The sequence below is a fragment of the Microcaecilia unicolor genome, chromosome 2, assembly GCF_901765095.1.
Source record: "Microcaecilia unicolor chromosome 2, aMicUni1.1, whole genome shotgun sequence".
Taxonomy (NCBI): Eukaryota; Metazoa; Chordata; class Amphibia; order Gymnophiona; family Siphonopidae; genus Microcaecilia; species Microcaecilia unicolor.
In genome coordinates, this window is record NC_044032.1 from 30,621,275 (window position 1) to 30,640,840 (window position 19,566).

At 43.5% G+C, this 19,566-nt stretch overlaps 1 protein-coding gene across 1 annotated transcript in view; it reads left to right on the forward strand.

Annotated features, from left to right (window-relative positions):
• LOC115461833 (aquaporin-7-like) overlaps nucleotides 1–19,002 on the forward strand; it is an 82,839-nt gene extending 63,837 nt beyond the window's left edge. Inside the window, exons 5-7 of the mRNA XM_030191892.1 lie at nucleotides 5,288–5,406; nucleotides 10,917–11,134; nucleotides 18,415–19,002. Of these exons, the coding sequence (XP_030047752.1) occupies nucleotides 5,288–5,406; nucleotides 10,917–11,134; nucleotides 18,415–18,589 (512 nt within the window). The 3' untranslated portion in view covers nucleotides 18,590–19,002. The remainder of the gene's footprint in view (nucleotides 1–5,287; nucleotides 5,407–10,916; nucleotides 11,135–18,414) is intronic.
• Nucleotides 19,003–19,566: the final 564 nt, after the last annotated feature.

A 19,566-nucleotide genomic window follows, 5' to 3' on the forward strand; every position in this document is an offset into this window, starting at 1 on the left:
TGGCCCACCCAGGCCCACCTGTGGCTACGCCAATACCGTATGCTAGGGTCAGACTTCCTGAGTTGATGCTCCTGTTCCCTCTGTGACTTTATTCAAATCCCATCTAAAACAGCCACCTTTTTTGAGACTGTTTTCGGATCTTAAGCCCTGTTACTTCTGATCACAGCTTTGTTGGTTCTAATCATTTTATTAACCCATTCGGTGCCCTACTAAAGGTCATTGAGCCCTTTACACACAGCAGGCGCCAACAGACGTTTTGAAGTATTTTTCCTGTTAGCCTGCGCTGTGTTACTGATTTATTTTTAGAAATATTTTTGGGAAGGGGTGTCAGTAACGTGGTAACATAGTAAATGATGGCAGATAAAGACCTGTACGGTCCATCCAGTCTGCCCAACAAGATAAACTCATTTTACATGGTATGTGATACGTTATATGTATACCCGAGTTTGATTTGTCCTAGCCTTTATCCCCTTTATCATTTTTGTCACCCTTCTCTGTACCATTTCTTATTCCACTATATCTTTTTTGAGATGATTCGATCAGAACTGCACACAGTATTCAAGGTGTGATTGCACTATGGAGTGATACAAAGGCATTATAACATTCTCATTTTTGTTTTCCATTCCTTTCCTAATAATACCTAACATTCTATTTGATTTCTTAACTGCCGCTGTACACTGAGCAGAGGGTTTCAAAGTATCTTCAACAATGACACCTAGATCCTTTTCCTGGAAGATCGTTTAGACTACGCAGGTCTTTTTCTGCCAACATTTTCTATGTTACTATGATATTCCTTGAGCCATCCCGCTCTAGAGGTGATGGACTGGCTCACTGTGTCCGTTCTCTGAGTCATCCAGCTCTAGGGGTGATGAACTCTGAATCACTATCCATCTAGCTCTCGAGGCGACAAGCTCTGTATCCATGCACCCCATTCCCTGTGCCATCAGGCTGTAGAATTTACAGGTCCTGTGTCAGCTGTAACCATTTCCTGAGCCGTCCAGCTGTAGAGGTGATGCATTCTGAATCACTGTATCCCTTCCTTTAGTCATCCAGCTCTAGAGGTGATGGACTGTATCACTCTATCAATTCCTCAAGCCCTTCAGTCTTAAAGGTAGCAGGCTCTGTATCCTTGGAATAAGGGCAAAGCTTCCTCCACTTAAAAAAGAGTTTTGTAGTTTAAAAAAAAAAGAGCCTTTTGGTTTCTAAAGATCTTGCTTCCTCTCTTCACCATCCCTACAAACTCAAAGCTATTAGATCAACTGAAAGGAAAGCTAGAGAGTAGCTATAGATAACCATGATAGGAATCCAAGACATGAATCCTTTGAGGAGACTATCGCGGACTAGAAGGCATCAAATAGATTAGCATAGAATATATTTGAACACATGAGAGATTTTGGTCAGGGAAGATGTAAGATGATGCTGCCAAAAAATTTAATCTACAACATTGTTTTTTTTTTGTTTTTTTTTAAAGATTCCCTTTGAATCTCTTTATTCCTTTTTATCTCTTCACTTGCTATCTCTTTCTATCAGGATAGTTACAATGCTGACTTCAAATATAAGATTACTACTACTACTATTTAGCATTTCTATAGCGCTGCAAGGCATACGCAGCGCTGCACAAACATAGAAGAAAGACAGTCCCTGCTCAAAGAGCTTACAATCTAGTAGACAAAAAATAAAGTAAGCAAATCAAATCAATTAATATGTATGGGAAGGAAGAGAGAAGGGTAGGTGGGGGCGAGTGGTTACAAGTGGTTACGAGTCAACAGCAATGTTAAAGAGGTGGGCTTTCAGTCTAGATTTAAAGGTGGCCAAGGATGGGGCAAAACGTAGCGGCTCAGGAAGTTTATTCCAGGCGTAGGGTACAGTGAGACAGAAGGTGGGAAGTCTGGAGTTGGCAGTAGTGGAGAGGGGAACAGATAAGAAGGATTTATCCATGGAGTGGAGTGCACGGGAAGGGATGTAGGGAAGGACAAGTGTGGAGAGATACTGGGGAGCACCAGAGTGAGTACATTTATAGGTTAGTAGAAGAAGTTTGAACAGGATGCGAAAACGGATAGGGAGCCAGTGAAACGACTTGAGGAGAGGGGTAGTATGAGTAAAGCGACCCTGGCGGAAGACGAGATGGGCAGCAGAGTTTTGAACCGACTGGAGAGGGGAGAGGTGACTAAGTGGGAGGCCAGCAAGAAGCAGATTGCAGTAGTCTAAATGAGAGGTGACAATGGTGTGGATGAGGGTTTCGGTAGAGTGCTCGGAAAGAAAGGGGCAGATTTTACGGATGTTGTAAAGAAAGAAACGACAGGACTTGGCAATCTGCTGGATATGAGCAGAGAAGGAAAGAGAAGAGTCAAAGATGACCCCAAGGTTTCGAGCTGAGGAGACAGGGAGAATGAGAGAGCCATCAACAGAAATAGAAAACAGGGGGAGCGGGGAGGTGGGTTTGGGGGGGACAATGAGAAGCTCGGTTTTGGTCATATTTAATTTCAGGTGGCGTTGAGACATCCAGACAGCAATGTCAGACAAGCATGCTGAAACTTTGGTTTGGATGCAAGGTGAGATATCAGGGGTAGAAAGGTAGATTTGGGAGTCATCAGCATAGAGATGGTAGGAAAAGCCATGGGATGAGATTAATGAACCAAGGGAAGAAGTGTAGATAAAATTAGAAAACCTATCCTATTCACATGATCTTATTTCACTCTCTCTCTCTACCTTTCCTTCCATACCCAGACCTTATCCAGACCTCATTCTTCCATCTTCTCCTAGATATTATCCTACCCTGTCCCCCTATCACCTGATCACTGAAGCTTCTGCGGGAGCTCAGGAAATGTGAGCATGTGCAGACTCACTCTCTGCATTGTCTCCATAGGTGCTTCTCATGCTGTCACCGCTGGGCCAAGAACAGTGCCAAAATTTTCAATGATGGGGTCTGGGGGAAGGGAAGGAGGAAAGATACAGTTCTCATGGGAAGTGGAGATAAGGGCACCGGAGAGGTGAGGAGAAGAGAAGAAGCAGTGGTGTAGCCATAGGTGGGCCAAGTTTGGACTCAGGCCCATCCAAAATTCTGGCACCCTTATGGCTGGCGGAGATCCCCAAGCCCTGCCAGCTGAAATATCCTCCAGTGGCCAGAACAAGTGGGTTCTCTACCTGCTACAGCCGGCGGCACTTTCCACTCATTGCCACCACACCAATCCCCCACCCCACACGCATGCACAAAAACCGAGTGTGTGCAGGTGGTGAGAAGTTGGTGTAGTGACAATGGGTGGAAAGTGCCGCTGACTGTAGCAGGTAGAGAAATCGCTTGTTCTGGCTGCCAGAGGACATCGTCAACTGGTGGGGCTTAGCTTAAAGATCCCCGACAGCTCAGGTAGTTATTTTATTCTTTGGGGTCATTGGTGCAGGGACAGGGGTGGAAAATGGGGGGGGGGGGGGGGATTGTGTGCCTACCCAGTTTGAGCCCAGACCCACCCAAAATACTATATCTGGCTATGCCACTGAGAAGAAGAATATGATTTGCAGGGAGATGACAGGGAAAAGTAATGTCTGGGTGAAGTAAGTTGGGCTGAGAGAGAGAAAGAACATCTGTAGGCGATGGAGGAAGGAGAAATGAAAACTGACTGGATAGTTCAGGTGAGGATGGGAGAGACAAATGAGGTCCATAAAGGCAGGGCTTGCTGGCAACCATAGCACTTACCCCCTACCAGAACAAAATCGTTTCCATTCTTTAGGCTGCAATTAATTTATTGAATAACTTTTATAAACTGCCTTGGTACACTGCCTAGAATGGTCAACGACCATTCTAGGCAGTGTACCAAAAGAATTGAGCCAGCAATGTAATACAATAATAATAATAGTAATAATAATGTAATGTAATCCACTCCTACCCTAGCTGAGATAATCTCTCTGACCTCATGTGCAACTTTCTTTAAATCAATCACCTTACTTTCTAACTCTTCCTACTTTCTTACCCTTCTATATGTTACATCTTTGCTTTACCCTTCGCTATCACCTATAATGTTCTATTACGTATTGTGTTGACATTGTAAGTAGTATACCGTGCCATACTTTGTTATTTGAATATTTTGACTGCTGTAATTGCCTATTTTCTTATGTTTGAGCTATTCTTACTGTACACTGTCTTGAGTGAATTCCTTCAAAAAGGCAGTAAATAAATCCTAATAAATAAATACATTTGTTAATGCATACTAAGGCTCTAAATATTCACACTGATATGTTTCTGCTCTGTACCGGCTACAGCATTCATACTTTTCAAAGCATGTTAGACTGCAGAGAAGGAGACTGATTACTACTACTACTATTTAGCATTTCTATAGCGCTACAAGGCATACGCAGCGCTGCACAAACATAGAAGAAAGACAGTCCCTGCTCAAAGAGCTTACAATCTAATAGACAAAAAATAAATAAAGTAAGCAAATCAAATCAATTAATGTGAACGGGAAGGAAGAGAGGAGGGTAGGTGGAGGCGAGTGGTTACAAGTGGTTACGAGTCAAAAGCAATGTTAAAGAGGTGGGCTTTCAGTCTAGATTTAAAGGTGGCCAAGGATGGGGCAAGACGTAGGGGCTCAGGAAGTTTATTCCAGGCGTAGGGTGCAGCGAGACAGAAGGTGCGAAGTCTGGAGTTGGCAGTAGTGGAGAAGGGAACAGATAAGAAGGATTTATCCATGGAGCGGAGTGCATGGGAAGGGGTGTAGGGAAGGACGAGTGTGGAGAGATACTGGGGAGCAGCAGAGTGAGTACATTTATAGGTTAGTAGAAGAAGTTTGAACAGGATGCGAAAACGGATAGGGAGCCAGTGAAGGGTTTTGAGGAGAGGGGTAGTATAAGTAAAGCGACCCTGGCGGAAGATGAGACGGGCAGCAGAGTTTTGAACCGACTGGAGAGGGGAGAGGTGACTAAGTGGGAGGCCAGCAAGAAGCAGATTGCAGTAGTCTAAACGAGAGGTGACAAGGGTGTGGATGAGGGTTTTGGTAGAGTGCTCGGAAAGAAAGGGGCGGATTTTACGGATGTTGTAAAGAAAGAAACGACAGGTCTTGGCGGTCTGCTGGATATGAGCAGAGAAGGAGAGAGAAGAGTCAAAGATAACCCCAAGGTTTCGAGCCGAGGAGACAGGGAGAATGAGAGAGCCATCAACAGAAATAGAAAACGGGGGTTTAATCATCTCTGCTTAGAATGGCTCTTCTTTTGTTTAAGCATTGTAATACAGATGAAGCATAGAGGATACTAGAATGCAAAGCTGATGTTACATTTCATATATCATTAAATCTTACAGACGCGTTGTATGATTACTGTGGCGGTAACCTGACTGTAACAGGACCTTATGCAACAGCAGGGATATTTTCCACCTATCCTGCAGCCTACATGACTCCAGGAGGAGGATTTCTAACTGAGGTTAGTAACGCTTTCACATAATTAAACCCTCTACAAGAGTCAATAAAATCATTACATGTCATTTTATAAACAAAGAGTTTGAAGACCAAGAGAAGGTAATAATCTAAAGCAGTGATCGGCACTATTTTTCAAGCCGGAGCCACATTGGCCAAAAGAACTTCAGTGTGAGAGCTAGGACTGATGCTGGATAAAGTGGATGGTGTTCTGAACCCTGGGTTATAGATGGGTTGGGGTGGGTCGTTCCTCTCCAATGATGTTGCTAGTTTATTTATTTATTTATAGCATTTATACCCCGCTCTTTCCCGCTCGATAGCAGGTTCAGTGCGGCTTACAAGGTATGGTACAGAGTACCACAAGGATAACTCAGTTATAGAGAGTAGGACAATAGGACGATACGTGGGGGAGAGGATTGGAGTATGGGTGGTTCTAGTGTTGTGGATTAGGTTCGAGATTTAAGTGGAGGAGTGGCCTAGTGGTTAGGGTGGTGGACTTTGGTCCTGGGGAACTGAGGAACTGAGTTCGATTCCTGGCACAGGCAGCTCCTTGTGACTCTAGGCAAGTCACTTAACCCTCCATTGCCCCATGTAAGCCGCATTGAGCCTGCCATGAGTGGGAAAGTGTGGGGTACAAATGTAACAAACAAATAAATAAAAAGTTGGGTTGTTGGGGTAGTCTTGTTTGAAGAGGTAAGTTTTCAGCAGCTTTCGGAAGGGTGGTTGTTCAGATGTGTTGAGGTATTGCATTCCAGAGTTTGCTGCCTATAATGGAGAAGTTGGATGCATAATAGGTTTTGTATTTGAGGCCTTTGCAATTGGGAAGATGAAGATTGAGTTATGTTCGAGAAGATTTGGACCCGTTCCTGGCTGGTAGGTCGATCAAGTCGGCCATGTAGCTTGGAGATTCGCCATGGAGGATCTTGTGGATCATTGTGTGGGCTTTGAAGTTTAGCTGCTCAGACCCACTCAGTGGGCTAGATTCAGTAAACGGCACTCAAAAATCAGAGGTGAAAGAAAATCGGCATTCAAAGATAAGCACCCATTATAGAATAGCATTGAGTGCTGATTTTGGCAAATTTGGGTGCCAGGACTTGTTCCCACTGAAACCAGATATAATTTCCAGTGCTCAATTTGGGTGCACATCCCTGCCATTCTAGAACACTGTGCACCAATTTTAGGAATGCCCCTGACCCACTCATGCACCTCCTAAGACCACACCCCCTTTTGGGTTGCACGCTATGGGATTTGGGTGCACAATGTTATAGAATAGCTCGTTACAAGATGTGCACAAATCTAAATTGGTACCAGTTAACACCCAATTATTGGCACTAACTGGCTTGTTAGCCAATTTATTTAGGTGCATATTTTGGATCAGCACCCAATTTTGGGCATCATAAATAGAACCCAGAGGAAAATGTGTAAATAAAATGAAGTTTGCTTCTCCAGACTCCCTCATCCCCTCCTGTCTCCCCAATCCAGATTTCCCCCAACAGTCTCTTCTCCCAATACACATTCTCCTCCAACTCTATCCCAGTCGGTCTCAGTTCCCACCAACCTCTCCTTCCAACCACCCAATACCATCCTGTCCCTAGTTCCTCCAAGCTACATCTTCCCCCCGGGTGGTTAATGCCCTTGACCTTTCCCAGAGTCTTGCTTCAGGCACCGCCTCTAGGACAGCTGTTCTGTTTTCTTCTAGCATCATGTGGTTCTCGGTAAGTTTGATCCGGATGGTGTCCAAACTTCTTCAATGGATGCACAGTCTTGCAAGAAAAGCGTTGGGATTTTTATGTGTTGTATAACTCCAACTCACTAAGAGTTGCACAGTCCTGAAGTAAAACAGAGCCGTTGTTCTGGAGACAGTGTTAACACAAAGCCTCTGGACAAGGTGGGGGAAGTATGTATTATGGAGAGAGTTAGGGAGCCACACTTAGAGGCAGTGGCGTAGCAGGGGGGGCTGCCACCTGAGGCGGGGCGGTTCGCCTTTGCACCCCCCCCCGGGTGCAGCACGATGATGTCCTCCTCCCCCCCCCCCCCCTCCCGACCAGTTCCCGCACCCTACCTTTAAAAAGAATATCGGGAGGCGAGGCGCAGTGCCTCGTGCCTGCCCTGCACCTAAAAGAAATGTGGACCGTCGGGTCTTCTCTTCTCTCGCTCTGTCTGTCCCGCCCTTGCGGAAATAGGAAGTTGTGTCAGCGGAGGGCGGGACAGATGCCCCAGTTTATTTTATTTGCAGCATCTAACTTGTCTTTGTGTATGTTAGATTTGTTATATATTTTGCATGCTTTGCTATTGAATATATTTTATTAAATTTAATTTCTTGTATGTTGATTTTATGGCTATGGATTAAGTAATTCACATTAAGGGAGGAAGTAATCAACGTGTACTACTGTTACATCATTTTACCACAATCAGGTTATTTTAGCATAGGGTCCCATTATATGCAATGAGATTTTGTGGCCTAGTGGTTAGAGTACCGGTCTTGTAATCCAGAGGTGGCTGGTTCAAATCCTGCTGCTGCTCCTTGTGATCTTGGGCAAGTCACTTAACCCTCCATTGCTTCAGGTACAAACTTAGATTGTGAGCCCTCCTGGGACAGAGAAATATCCACTCACCTTGAACTACTACTGAAAAAGGTGTGAGCAAAATCCAAATAAATTATTTGAGATTCTGTTGCTACTATTTGAGATTCTACATAGAATGTTGCTAATGGAGGAGTGGCCTAGTGGTTAGAGCACCGGTCTTGACAGCCAGAGGGGGCCAGTTCAAATCCCACTCCTGCTCCTTGTGATCTTGGACAAGTCACTTAACCCTCCACTGCCTCAGGTACAAACTTAGATTGTGAGCCCTCCTGGGACAGAGAAATGTCCAGAGTACCTGAATGTAACTCACCTTGAACCACTACTGAAAAAGGTGTGAGCAAAATCTAAATAAATAAATATGGTAAAATAACTCAACAGTAGTACACGTTGATAATTTCCATCTTAAATCCCAACCATGGGGTAAAGGTAGAACATAAATGTCTGTTTAAATTAAATGAAGCAGTTCAAAGAATAGGTAGATTGAAGAGACATAAACCGATTGGAAGAGAATTCTAGGGAGGAAAGAAAGATAGAAAAAAGCTGGAGAAAAGCATAGAGAGAAAGAAAGGTTGGGAAGGGTGGGGCAGAGAGGTATGAGGAAAGAAGGAGAGGCTAGTGGGGAGTGCTGGGAGACAGAGTGGGAATGGCAGAAGCAGATGGTGTGTGAGAGAGAAGGAGAAGCTTGTGATGTTGGGAGGCTTTTTGAGGAGTGGTGAGAGGGAAAAGCTGGGAGGAACGAGCAATGAGGGAAAAGGGGTGGGAGAGGTTGAAGGGGACAAATTGGGAGGTCACTGACCCCCCTCCCACCCTAAAAAAATTTGAATAAAAATAGGATGGAAAGATGGGACGGAAAGTAGTGGGCTTATTATTACAATGATCCTTGGGTAATTCGGCAACAGAAAACTTAACTTCTGAACTTTCTGATGCCAAATTACCCAAGGATCATTGTAACAATAAGTCTACTGCTTTCTCTGCCATCATTTACTATGTTACTATCAGGCTCATTTTCAAAAGAGATAGATGTAAAAAAAAGTGACATAAGTCAGCATTAGTCAGCGGAACACGGTTCTGCACAGGCGACTGTTAAATAAATTGAGTGCCCTTGGTATGGGACCTAGAGTAACTAATTGGGTTAAAAATTGGTTGAATGGTAGGAGACAGAGGGTAGTGGTAAATGGAGCTTGCTCTGAAGAAAAGGATGTCGTCAGTGAAATACCACAGGGATCGGTCCTAGGGCCAGCTCTTTTTAACATCTTTGTAAGCGCTATTGCGGAAGGGCTGTCTGGTAAGGTTTGTCTCTTTGTGGATGATACTAAACTCTGCAACAGGGTGGACACCCTGGAGGGTGTGAATGACATGAGGAAGGACCTAGCGAAGCTAGAGGAATGGACCAATATTTGGCAACTAAGGTTTAATCCCAAAAAATGCAGGGTCATGCACTTGAGTCGCAAAAATCCGAGGGAACAGTACAGTATAGGGGGTGTAGTGCTTCAGTGTGTGAAGGAAGAGCGGGACTTGGGGTGATTGTGTCTGATGACCTTAAAGCTTCCAAACAGGTAGAAAAAGCAATGGCCAAAGCCAGAAGGATGCTTGGGTGCATAAAGAGAGGCATGACCAGCAGGAAAAAGGAGGTGATAGTGCCGTTGTATAAGTCTCTGGTGAGGCCCCATTTGGAGTACTGCGTGCAGTTCTGGAGACCGCACCTACGGAAAGATATAAACAGGATGGTCCAGAGGGTGGCTACGAAATTAGTAAGCTGTCTTGAATGCAAAAATTATAAGGACAGGCTTATGAACCTCAACATGTATATGCTGGAAGAGAGGAGGGAGAGAGGAGACATGATAGAAATGTTTAAATATTTCAAGGGCATTTATGTACAGGAAGAGAGCCTTTTTCAAATGAAGGAGAGCTCTGGAATGAGGGGGCATATGACAAAGTTAAGAGGGAATAGGCTTAGGAGTAATCTAAGGAAGTACTATTTCACAGAAAGGGTGGTGGAGGCGTGGAATGGCCTCCTGGTGGAGTCGAGGACTGTTCTAAATGTCGGCTCTCTCCTTATAGAATTACCCCATAAAATCTTGTCTAAAAGCGGCCACCTGCTCCTTGTGCAAACAGCTTAACAGGACAAATAAGCATGCATACATTTGAAAACTGAATGTGCATATACCATTTGGCTTCACTGACCTACAACCAAAAGAACACCTCTCTTTCATTATATCTATTTACAATAATAGAACAGTACTTCTCAATCCAAGCCTTAGGGCACACCCAGATAATTGAGTTTTTAGGATATTCACGATGAATATGCAGTGATAGTTTTGCACAAGGAGGTATGATGGCATTTTATTTGTTGCATTTGTATCCCACATTTTCCCACCTATTTGCAGGCTCAATGTGGCTTACATATTACCGTGATGGCGATCGCCAGTTTCGATATAAGAAATACAGAGTGGTATTGCGTTAGAGTTCATGAGTGACAGAGTAAATTAGATAATGAAGCAGGAAGAGAAAAGTTTATGATGTCACAAGGCTGAAGCCGGTCTCCACCCAAGGAGGTTTTAATTCTCCACAGTGCAGCTGCCGCCATCTTGGTACACCCAAAACAATGCAATTGCTAGGGCAACAAGCTCCACCTACTGGCTTCAGCCCCCATAATGGGCCAGATAGGCTCAGGCTCCTATCATTAAATCTCCTTGGTTTTGCATACACCACCTCCTTGGCATGCAGATCTCTCTCATGCATATTCATTGTACATATCCTGAAAACCTGATTGGCTGGGTGTGCCCTGAGGACTGGGTTGAGAAGCCCTGGCCTAAGCAACAGAAAGACAAGACTACTCAATGAAAGAAAACAGGACTGCTTTCTATGTGGATCTCTTCCGTTTTTGAGCTTATTTGAGTTTTTTGTTTGTTTGTTTTTTGCTTCTATATTGTAGTTTGTTGCCACTGGAATGCTTTTGCTCTGCATCCTTGCCATCAACGACAAGAAAAACTTTGCCACCCTGGATGGAACTCAAGCTCTTCTGGTTGGAATCCTTGTTATAGTAATTGGTATGGCAATGGGAATGAATACTGGATATGCCATAAATCCAGCCAGGGATCTTCCTCCCAGAATCTTTACCGCAATAGCAGGTTGGGGAGTGGAGGTCTTCAGGTATAGTAGCAAAATACAAAAATGTATGTTTGAAAACTTTTTTTTTCACAATGTCCTTTGTAGGCAATTTAAGTGTGCCCATCAGTGCACATGAAAAAAGGAGGGAGAGAGGGGTGGTTCTGTAGAAATCACTGCTTTTAGATCTGATACAGGAAAGAAATGACCTGAACTTCAGGAAAAAGACAAAAATGTGATACAATGTAATAAATAAATACAAATGCAGTGGGATGGTGAATTTTAGGTGTAGATCCCATGGTCTCTAGTTCCTGACTGGGTATGGATTTGTCTGAAGGGAAAATGGGGATGGGAGTATATACTTTACATGAGGCTGTCCTGTCCCATTCAGGTCTACCAAGGTTCTGGGATAGGATCAGCTAGGTGCTGGGAGGCTGTGGCCCCTTGGATCGCTCACTCTACCCCTTGCTTCCACTTCCACCGATTCATGGCCCAGTCCAGGTTTTGTTCTGAACTATATAATGGTGGCTCATCCCAGCCAAACTTGCAACCTTTTCAAGCTCCACATCCCCAAACACCTAACCATAGATGCACACATGAATGTCTGGGGATCACATCTCTTCCATCTAAGCACAGAAGGGGAGTGGTGCCAACGAGAGCATACACGGCATGTCAATTTCCTACATGCATGGCAATTTTCATTGTCCTCAGGGTATTCATATCTTGGATATAAGGGAAAGTCATGCTCGTCAGGACAGTCAAACAGGTAGTCATTTTCTATATCAACAAGCATGGTGGATCAAGATTCCTCAGTCTATGTCAGTACATGCTGAAGATATAGCACCTTGTACGCATGCTGCAAGTATTTGTTGCGAACAATTTATCTGCCAGGGCAGCAGGAACAAGTTGCAGACTCTGTCGAAAACAGGATCCTTATGAACGGTCCCTCAACTCAACAGGTATTTGACCATTGGGAGGGCCTCAGAAACAGATCTATTCCCACCTGCAGTAAATGCAAGTATCTTCTTTTCTGCCCTATTCTTCTCAGCCTCCGCAGACTTGCACATGATGCTTTATCCATGTTATAGAGCAGATGCCTGATGAAAATATTTCCTCTGCTCCCCGTACTCTCTAAAGCGCTTTAGAAAATACACAGAAACAAAGTCCTATTTATCTTAAACACCCCACAGTGGCCCAGGAATATTTATTATTATTATTAGCATTTGTAAAGCGCTACCAGACGCACGCAGCGCTGAACATCTGACACAGAGAGAGACAGTCCCTGCTCAATAGAGCTTACAATCTAAAGATACAGACAGACAAGACAATTAAGGGCGAGGGAAGTACTGGGTGAGAAAGGAACAAGGGGAGGGCAATTGAGTAGTGGCTAGGAGCCAAAACATTCCATCTGGAATCTCCAATAGTAGCAACATTCCGTGTAGAACCTCCAATAGTAGCAACATTCCATGTTCCACTGCACTAACCACTAGGCTACTCCTCCACTAGCAACATTCCATGTAGAATCTCCAATAGTAGCAACATTCCATGTTCCACTGCACTAACCACTAGACTACTCCTCCACTAGCAACATTCCATGTACAAGCCTGCCCTTGCAGATGAGCAACGTGGCCGCGCAGGCGAAGCCTGCCCTTGTAGATGAGCAACGCGGCCGCACAGGCTTCTGTTTCTGTGAGTCTGACGTCCTGCACGTATGTGCAGGACGTCAGACTCACAGAAACAGAAGCCTGCGCGGCCGCGTTGCTCATCTGCAAGGGTGGGCTTCTAAATGGAATGTTATTATTATTATTAACATTTGTATAGCGCTACCAGACGCACGCAGCGCTGAACACCTGATATAGAGAGAGACAGTCCCTGCTCAATAGAGCTTACAATCTAAAAATAATATACACAGACAAGACAGTTACAGGTGAGGGAAGTAATGGGTGAGAAGGAAGGAAGGGACAAGGGGAGGGCAATTGAGTAGTAGCTAGGAGCCAAAAGCAGTGGTGAAAAGGTGGGTTTTCAGCATAGATTTGAAAACAGGTAGAGATGGAGCTTAGACGTACAGGCTCAGGAAGTCTATTCCAGGCATAAGGTGCCGCGAGGGAAAAGGAACCAAGTCTGGAGTTAGCAGTGGAGGAGAAGGGGGACGACAAGAGAGATTTGTCCAGTGAGCGGAGTTCACGGGGAGGAATGTAGGGAGAGATGAGAGTGGAGAGGTAATGGGGGGCTGCAGAATGGATGCATTTAAAGGTCAGTAAGAGAAGTTTGAACTGTATGCGGAAGCGGACAGGGAGTCAGTGAAGTGACTTGAGGAGTGGGCTAGTGTGGGTATAACGATTTTGGCAGAAAATAAGTCAGAAATATCTGATTTCCTTGATTCTTGCTCTCTCAGCAGGTCAACCAATGTCCCTTGGACACCATTGACACTACTGACAACATCAAAGCTTCATACATCCCAATCTGAGCAATGTTTCCCTCATAGCCTATATATTGAGTGGCATACGATTAACCACCTCCTGCTACTCAAAGGAATAAAGGAAATCATACTAGGTTCTAGGAAACCTGCAATGAGACAATCAGCTCAAATGGATCTTTCATTTGATGGGCTAAGACTCTTTTCTATGTCTTATATACCGACCGTTATACTAGAATGGATTCACAGTGGTTCACAATCTAAAAAATTCTCAACAATAGAGACAGATTATAAAAACACCCTCAAGAACATTAATAGTATTATAACTTAAGACTTTAATCAATTATTATATAAATATGTTTTCAGACCCTTCCTAAAAAGTAAATAAGCTGCTAGTGTTTTCAAGTTCACAGGTAAGGCAATTCAATAACGTGTACCCAAGAAAGGAAAGGAATCCTCATAAATTGATTTTAATCTAACGCTCTTCAAAAACAGAAAACCCAGTGCTAGGGTTTGTTGAAAACATGTTCTCCCAGAAGATGGAATTACCAACAGATCGCTGAATTTAGCCCAAAAATTGATATATAAATTAGGCATAAAATTTTAAACCTGATACATTGTTGAATGGGCAACCAGTGGAGATCTTTCAAGATAGGTGACACAATTTCAAAATGGCTCAATCCAAAAATTAATCTGGCAGCAGTGTTCTGCAAAAGCTGTAAACGCTACTCAATTTTACTAGTTACCTGAGAATACAGTGAATTACAATTATCCAATTGAGGTAACAGAATTGCTTATGCCAAGACCCTGTGGAGGGGCATAATCGAACGGGGCACTCAAGTTTTCCTGAGGATGACCCCGCGAAGGGGCGGGGAAACCCGTATTATCAAAACAAGATGGGTGTCCATCTTTCATTTCGATAATACGGTCGGGGACGCCCAATTCTCAACATTTAGGTCGACCTTAGAGATGGTCGTCCCTGATTTTCAGCGATAATGGAAACCGAGGGCGCCCATCTCAGAAACGACCAAATCCATGCCATTTGGTCATGGGAGGAGCCAACATTGGTAGTACACTGGTCCCCATTGCATGCCAGGACACCAACTGGGCACCCTAGGGGGCACTGCAGTGGACTTCAGAAAAAGCTCCCAGGTGCATAGCTCCCTTATCTTGTGTGCTGAGCTCCCCAACCCCCCCCCCCTCAAAACCCACTCCCCACAACTGTACACCACTACCATAGCCCTTAGGGATGAAGGGGGGCACCTACATGTGGGTACAGTGGATTTGTGGTGGGTTTTGGAGGGCTCACATTTACCACCATGTTTAACAGGTAGGGGAGGATGGGCCTAGGTCCGCCTGCCTGAAGTGCACTGCAGAACCCACTAAAACTGCTCCAGGGACCTGCATACTGCTGTCATGGAGCTGGGTATGATATTTGAGGCTGGCATAGAGGCTAGCAAAAAATATATTAAAAAAAAATTTTTTTTTTAGGGTGGAAGGGGTTTAGTGACCACTGGGGGAGTAAGGGGAGGTCAGCTTAGCAGAAACTAGGTGGCAACACTGGTAATTGGGAAGCAAAGCCAGTGCTTGGCAGACTTCTACGGTCTGTGCCCTGATTGTGGCCTGGATAGATATGAATGGGCTAGACTGGAGCTCTTCAAGGGCTTCCATAACATCTAAAGAAGTTTTAGAACAAGGACAGTGCCGGATAGACTTCTACAGTCTATGCCCTGAAAATAGCATGAACAAATCAAGATATGGTGTATCACCTCATACCTTTATGTAATGAGTTTAATCGGGCAGACTAGATGGATCGTACAGGTCTTTATCTTTAATCATCTATTAGGTTACAAAGTGGTATAAAAAGTTGTCTAATTTTATTCACCTTATCCTGGAAAAATTGAGCCAAATTTTCAGCCTTAAGTTGTAAGATATTAGGAATTATTAATATAGCATCTGTGTTAACCAAATTATCGAATAATTTAAAAAGAGTTTTGGAGGGATTGTTCGAACTCTTAATTTCCTGACTGAAAAACTTGTTTTGCTTGAACTATACAATGCTTACGGTTCCTCACTTCCTTCCTCCAGTTAACATACGATTGCTTATCTCTATTTTTTTTTCCATATTCAGTCCAGTCTTCTACAAGAATGTTTGACAATTGCAAGGGATTCATTAAACCAAGGATTGTTCTTCTTCTTAATCCTTTTTTCCTTAAAAGGGAATATACAGTGGTGGAAATAAGTATTTGATCCCTTGCTGATTTTGTAAGTTTGCCCACTGACAAAGACATGAGCAGCCCATAATTGAAGGGTAGGTTATTGGTAACAGTGAGAGATAGCACATCACAAATTAAATCCGGAAAATCACATTGTGGAAAGTATATGAATTTATTTGCATTCTGCAGAGGGAAATAAGTATTTAATCCCTCTGGCAAACAAGACCTAATACTTGGTGGCAAAACCCTTGTTGGCAAGCACAGCGGTCAGACGTCTTCTGTAGTTGATGATGAGGTTTGCACACATGTCAGGAGGAATTTTGGTCCACTCCTCTTTGCAGATCATCTCTAAATCATTAAGAGTTCTGGGCTGTCGCTTGGCAACTCGCAGCTTCAGCTCCCTCCATAAGTTTTCAATGGGATTAAGGTCTGGTGACTGGCTAGGCCACTCCATGACCCTAATGTGCTTCTTCCTGAGCCACTCCTTTGTTGCCTTGGCTGTATGTTTTGGGTCATTGTCGTGCTGGAAGACCCAGCCACGACCCATTTTTAAGGCCCTGGCGGAGGGAAGGAGGTTGTCACTCAGAATTGTACGGTACATGGCCCCATCCATTCTCCCATTGATGCGGTGAAGTAGTCCTGTGCCCTTAGCAGAGAAACACCCCCAAAACATAACATTTCCACCTCCATGCTTGACAGTGGGGACGGTGTTCTTTGGGTCATAGGCAGCATTTCTCTTCCTCCAAACACGGCGAGTTGAGTTCATGCCAAAGAGCTCAATTTTTGTCTCATCTGACCACAGCACCTTCTCCCAATCACTCTCGGCATCATCCAGGTGTTCACTGGCAAACTTCAGACGGGCCGTCACATGTGCCTTCCGGAGCAGGGGGACCTTGCGGGCACTGCAGGATTGCAATCCGTTATGTCGTAATGTGTTACCAATGGTTTTCGTGGTGACAGTGGTCCCAGCTGCCTTGAGATCATTGACAAGTTCCCCCCTTGTAGTTGTAGGCTGATTTCTAACCTTCCTCATGATCAAGGATACCCCACGAGGTGAGATTTTGCGTGGAGCCCCAGATCTTTGTCGATTGACAGTCATTTTGTACTTCTTCCATTTTCTTACTATGGCACCAACAGTTGTCTCCTTCTCGCCCAGCGTCTTACTGATGGTTTTGTAGCCCATTCCAGCCTTGTGCAGGTGTATGATCTTGTCCCTGACATCCTTAGACAGCTCCTTGCTCTTGGCCATTTTGTAGAGGTTAGAGTCTGACTGATTCACTGAGTCTGTGGACAGGTGTCTTTCATACAGGTGACCATTGTCGACAGCTGTCTGTCATGCAGGTAACGAGTTGATTTGGAGCATCTACCTGGTCTGTAGGGGCCAGATCTCTTACTGGTTGGTGGGGGATCAAATACTTATTTCCCTCTGCAGAATGCAAATAAATTCATATACTTTCCACAATGTGATTTTCCGGATTTAATTTGTGATGTGCTATCTCTCACTGTTACCAATAACCTACCCTTCAATTATGGGCTGCTCATGTCTTTGTCAGTGGGCAAACTTACAAAATCAGCAAGGGATCAAATACTTATTTCCACCACTGTATTATCAAGAACTCTACTAACCTTATCATCCCATACTCTTAGTTCAAAGTTTTGGGGTTAATTGTCTAATTTTGGTAAAATCATATTCCAAAATTTGGATGGATCAACCTACTTTCTCTGCATCTTAACTCCACCAACTTAAGCTGAACCTGTTTTTAAGTAGAAGGTGATCTGATCAAATTATCAGTTCCCAGTTGAAATGATCCAAACTAATTCTCTCGGAACTAACAGAGTAAGCTAAGAAATCCAACTTATGACCCTTTTCATGTGTTGGAATAAAAGAATCTAAAACCAAATTTAAGGACTTTAAAAATTGCAGAAATTGTAACACATTCGGATCAGAAGGATCTTCTAAATATAAATTAAGATCACCCAATATAATTAGATCCGTAAAGTGAATAGAACAATATAAGGTTCTCTGAAATAGTTTTTTGGGGGGCTTCTTGCCATTGTTTCGGGGGTCTATAAATCAGCAGCAGTCCAAGAGACCCAATCTTTCCCACACACTTCTCAACCTACACTTCCCGGGATGCAAAGGATTAAAATACAGACTAACACATGCTACCAGCTTTTCTTACTTGAGCACGAAGATGTGGAATGCACTACCTACAAATTTGAAAACAATTAACGAAATCTCCAACTTTTGCACATCTCTGAAAACCTCTCTCTTCAACAAAGCCCATCACGAGAACCCATAGCGTAACTGTAACGCTTCACCACTCCACCATACTCTGAACAAGGCCTTTCTATAACTGTCTGTTTAGCTCTTCTATGTTAACCTCGATCTCATTGTAATACCAAATGTATCTTTTACCCTGGAATGGCGATGCCATCACAGGTCTTTGTAAGCCACATTGAGCCTGCAAATAGGTGGGAAAAAGTGGGATACAAGTGCAATAAATAAATAAAAAAGCAGAACCCTTTTTCCTGCCTGATCTTGTGTTAAAATGTGTTAAGCCCAGATCTTAACGTGTTGTAGTAGAAGTGCCCGTAAGTCACTAATTGAGCTTGTTGCATCAATGATTGGATCGTTTTGCAATATTTTATTGTCCCTGCGTAAGCTGAATACAAATCGTTCTCTCTTTCAGGGCTGGAAATTATTGGTGCTGGATCCCAGTAGTAGCTCCCTTGGCAGGAAGTATTACTGGCGCCTTTATCTATAAACTTGTAATAGCTTTGCACAATCAGACTGTGTCAGACGACGCGGAGTGTGAAGACACAAAAGAAAATTCAGATATTAACGTGTCAAGTCAGTATATGTGACATCTTCAATGGCATGAATTATGCAAATGAGAGGAAAGTTACAACTCTCACAAGAGACTGGCGAAAACTGTCATTGCAGAGGACCGTATGGGGCATCAAGTGGATTCATATCGCTCTCGAATGATCCTTATAATTTATTCCAGTGAAGTGAATGTGTGTAAATCAGTTCACAAACACTGCAGCTCACTACTGAAGACAGAAGAATGAAGTATTCTACTGGTTTTTGATTTCACGGTATTAAGGAAGAGTTGTAACGCAAACTGTACAGAACATTTTTAATGTAGCTTTTGCTCTGTATGACTGAGATACCGAATAACATTTTTTTTCACGTTTCTTAGGCAGGTGAGTGTTGCAAAGAAAATATATATTCACACTTTTCAAGTTCATTAAAGACCTTTTTATTTCAAAATAAATGAACCTTCTTGAGCTTGACATTTCTCTTACTTTTTAATTTATTTCTAGCAAGTGTAATGGCTCCCTTGGCTGTACTACTGGTAAGACGGCTGCTCGGAGTCTTTTCTGGGCTTTGAGGAGGCGACTGCTGAAAAAAGCTAGCCTCTAACACAAAATAAACAACAACAAAAATTGAGCAATCCCAATCCTTAAATCCTGTCCAGGATTTCAATTTTGCTCCTCAAAAAAAAAAAAATTAGCTCCCACTACTGCTTGGTAGAAACAGTTCTGCCACAGAGCACAGTACTTGGCTGTTTATATTTCTAATATGTAACATGAAAAAGGAAAGGCAGACTTCACCCTTTCAGTAAAGTTCTCTGGTAAACAGTTTGTCTAACCTTTTCCCTGGGCAGGGCTTGAAAAACTCCAAGGGAACTTTAAATATCTCCCTCCCCTCTCAGAGCTCAGTCTTATCTCCAGGACAAACACACCAAATGGCATCCAAAGCACAGCTACTGTTCAGCAATTAAAGTTCATTTCACAGTTCAAAATAGTCTATAGCTTTTTACACTGTTTGCTAAAAC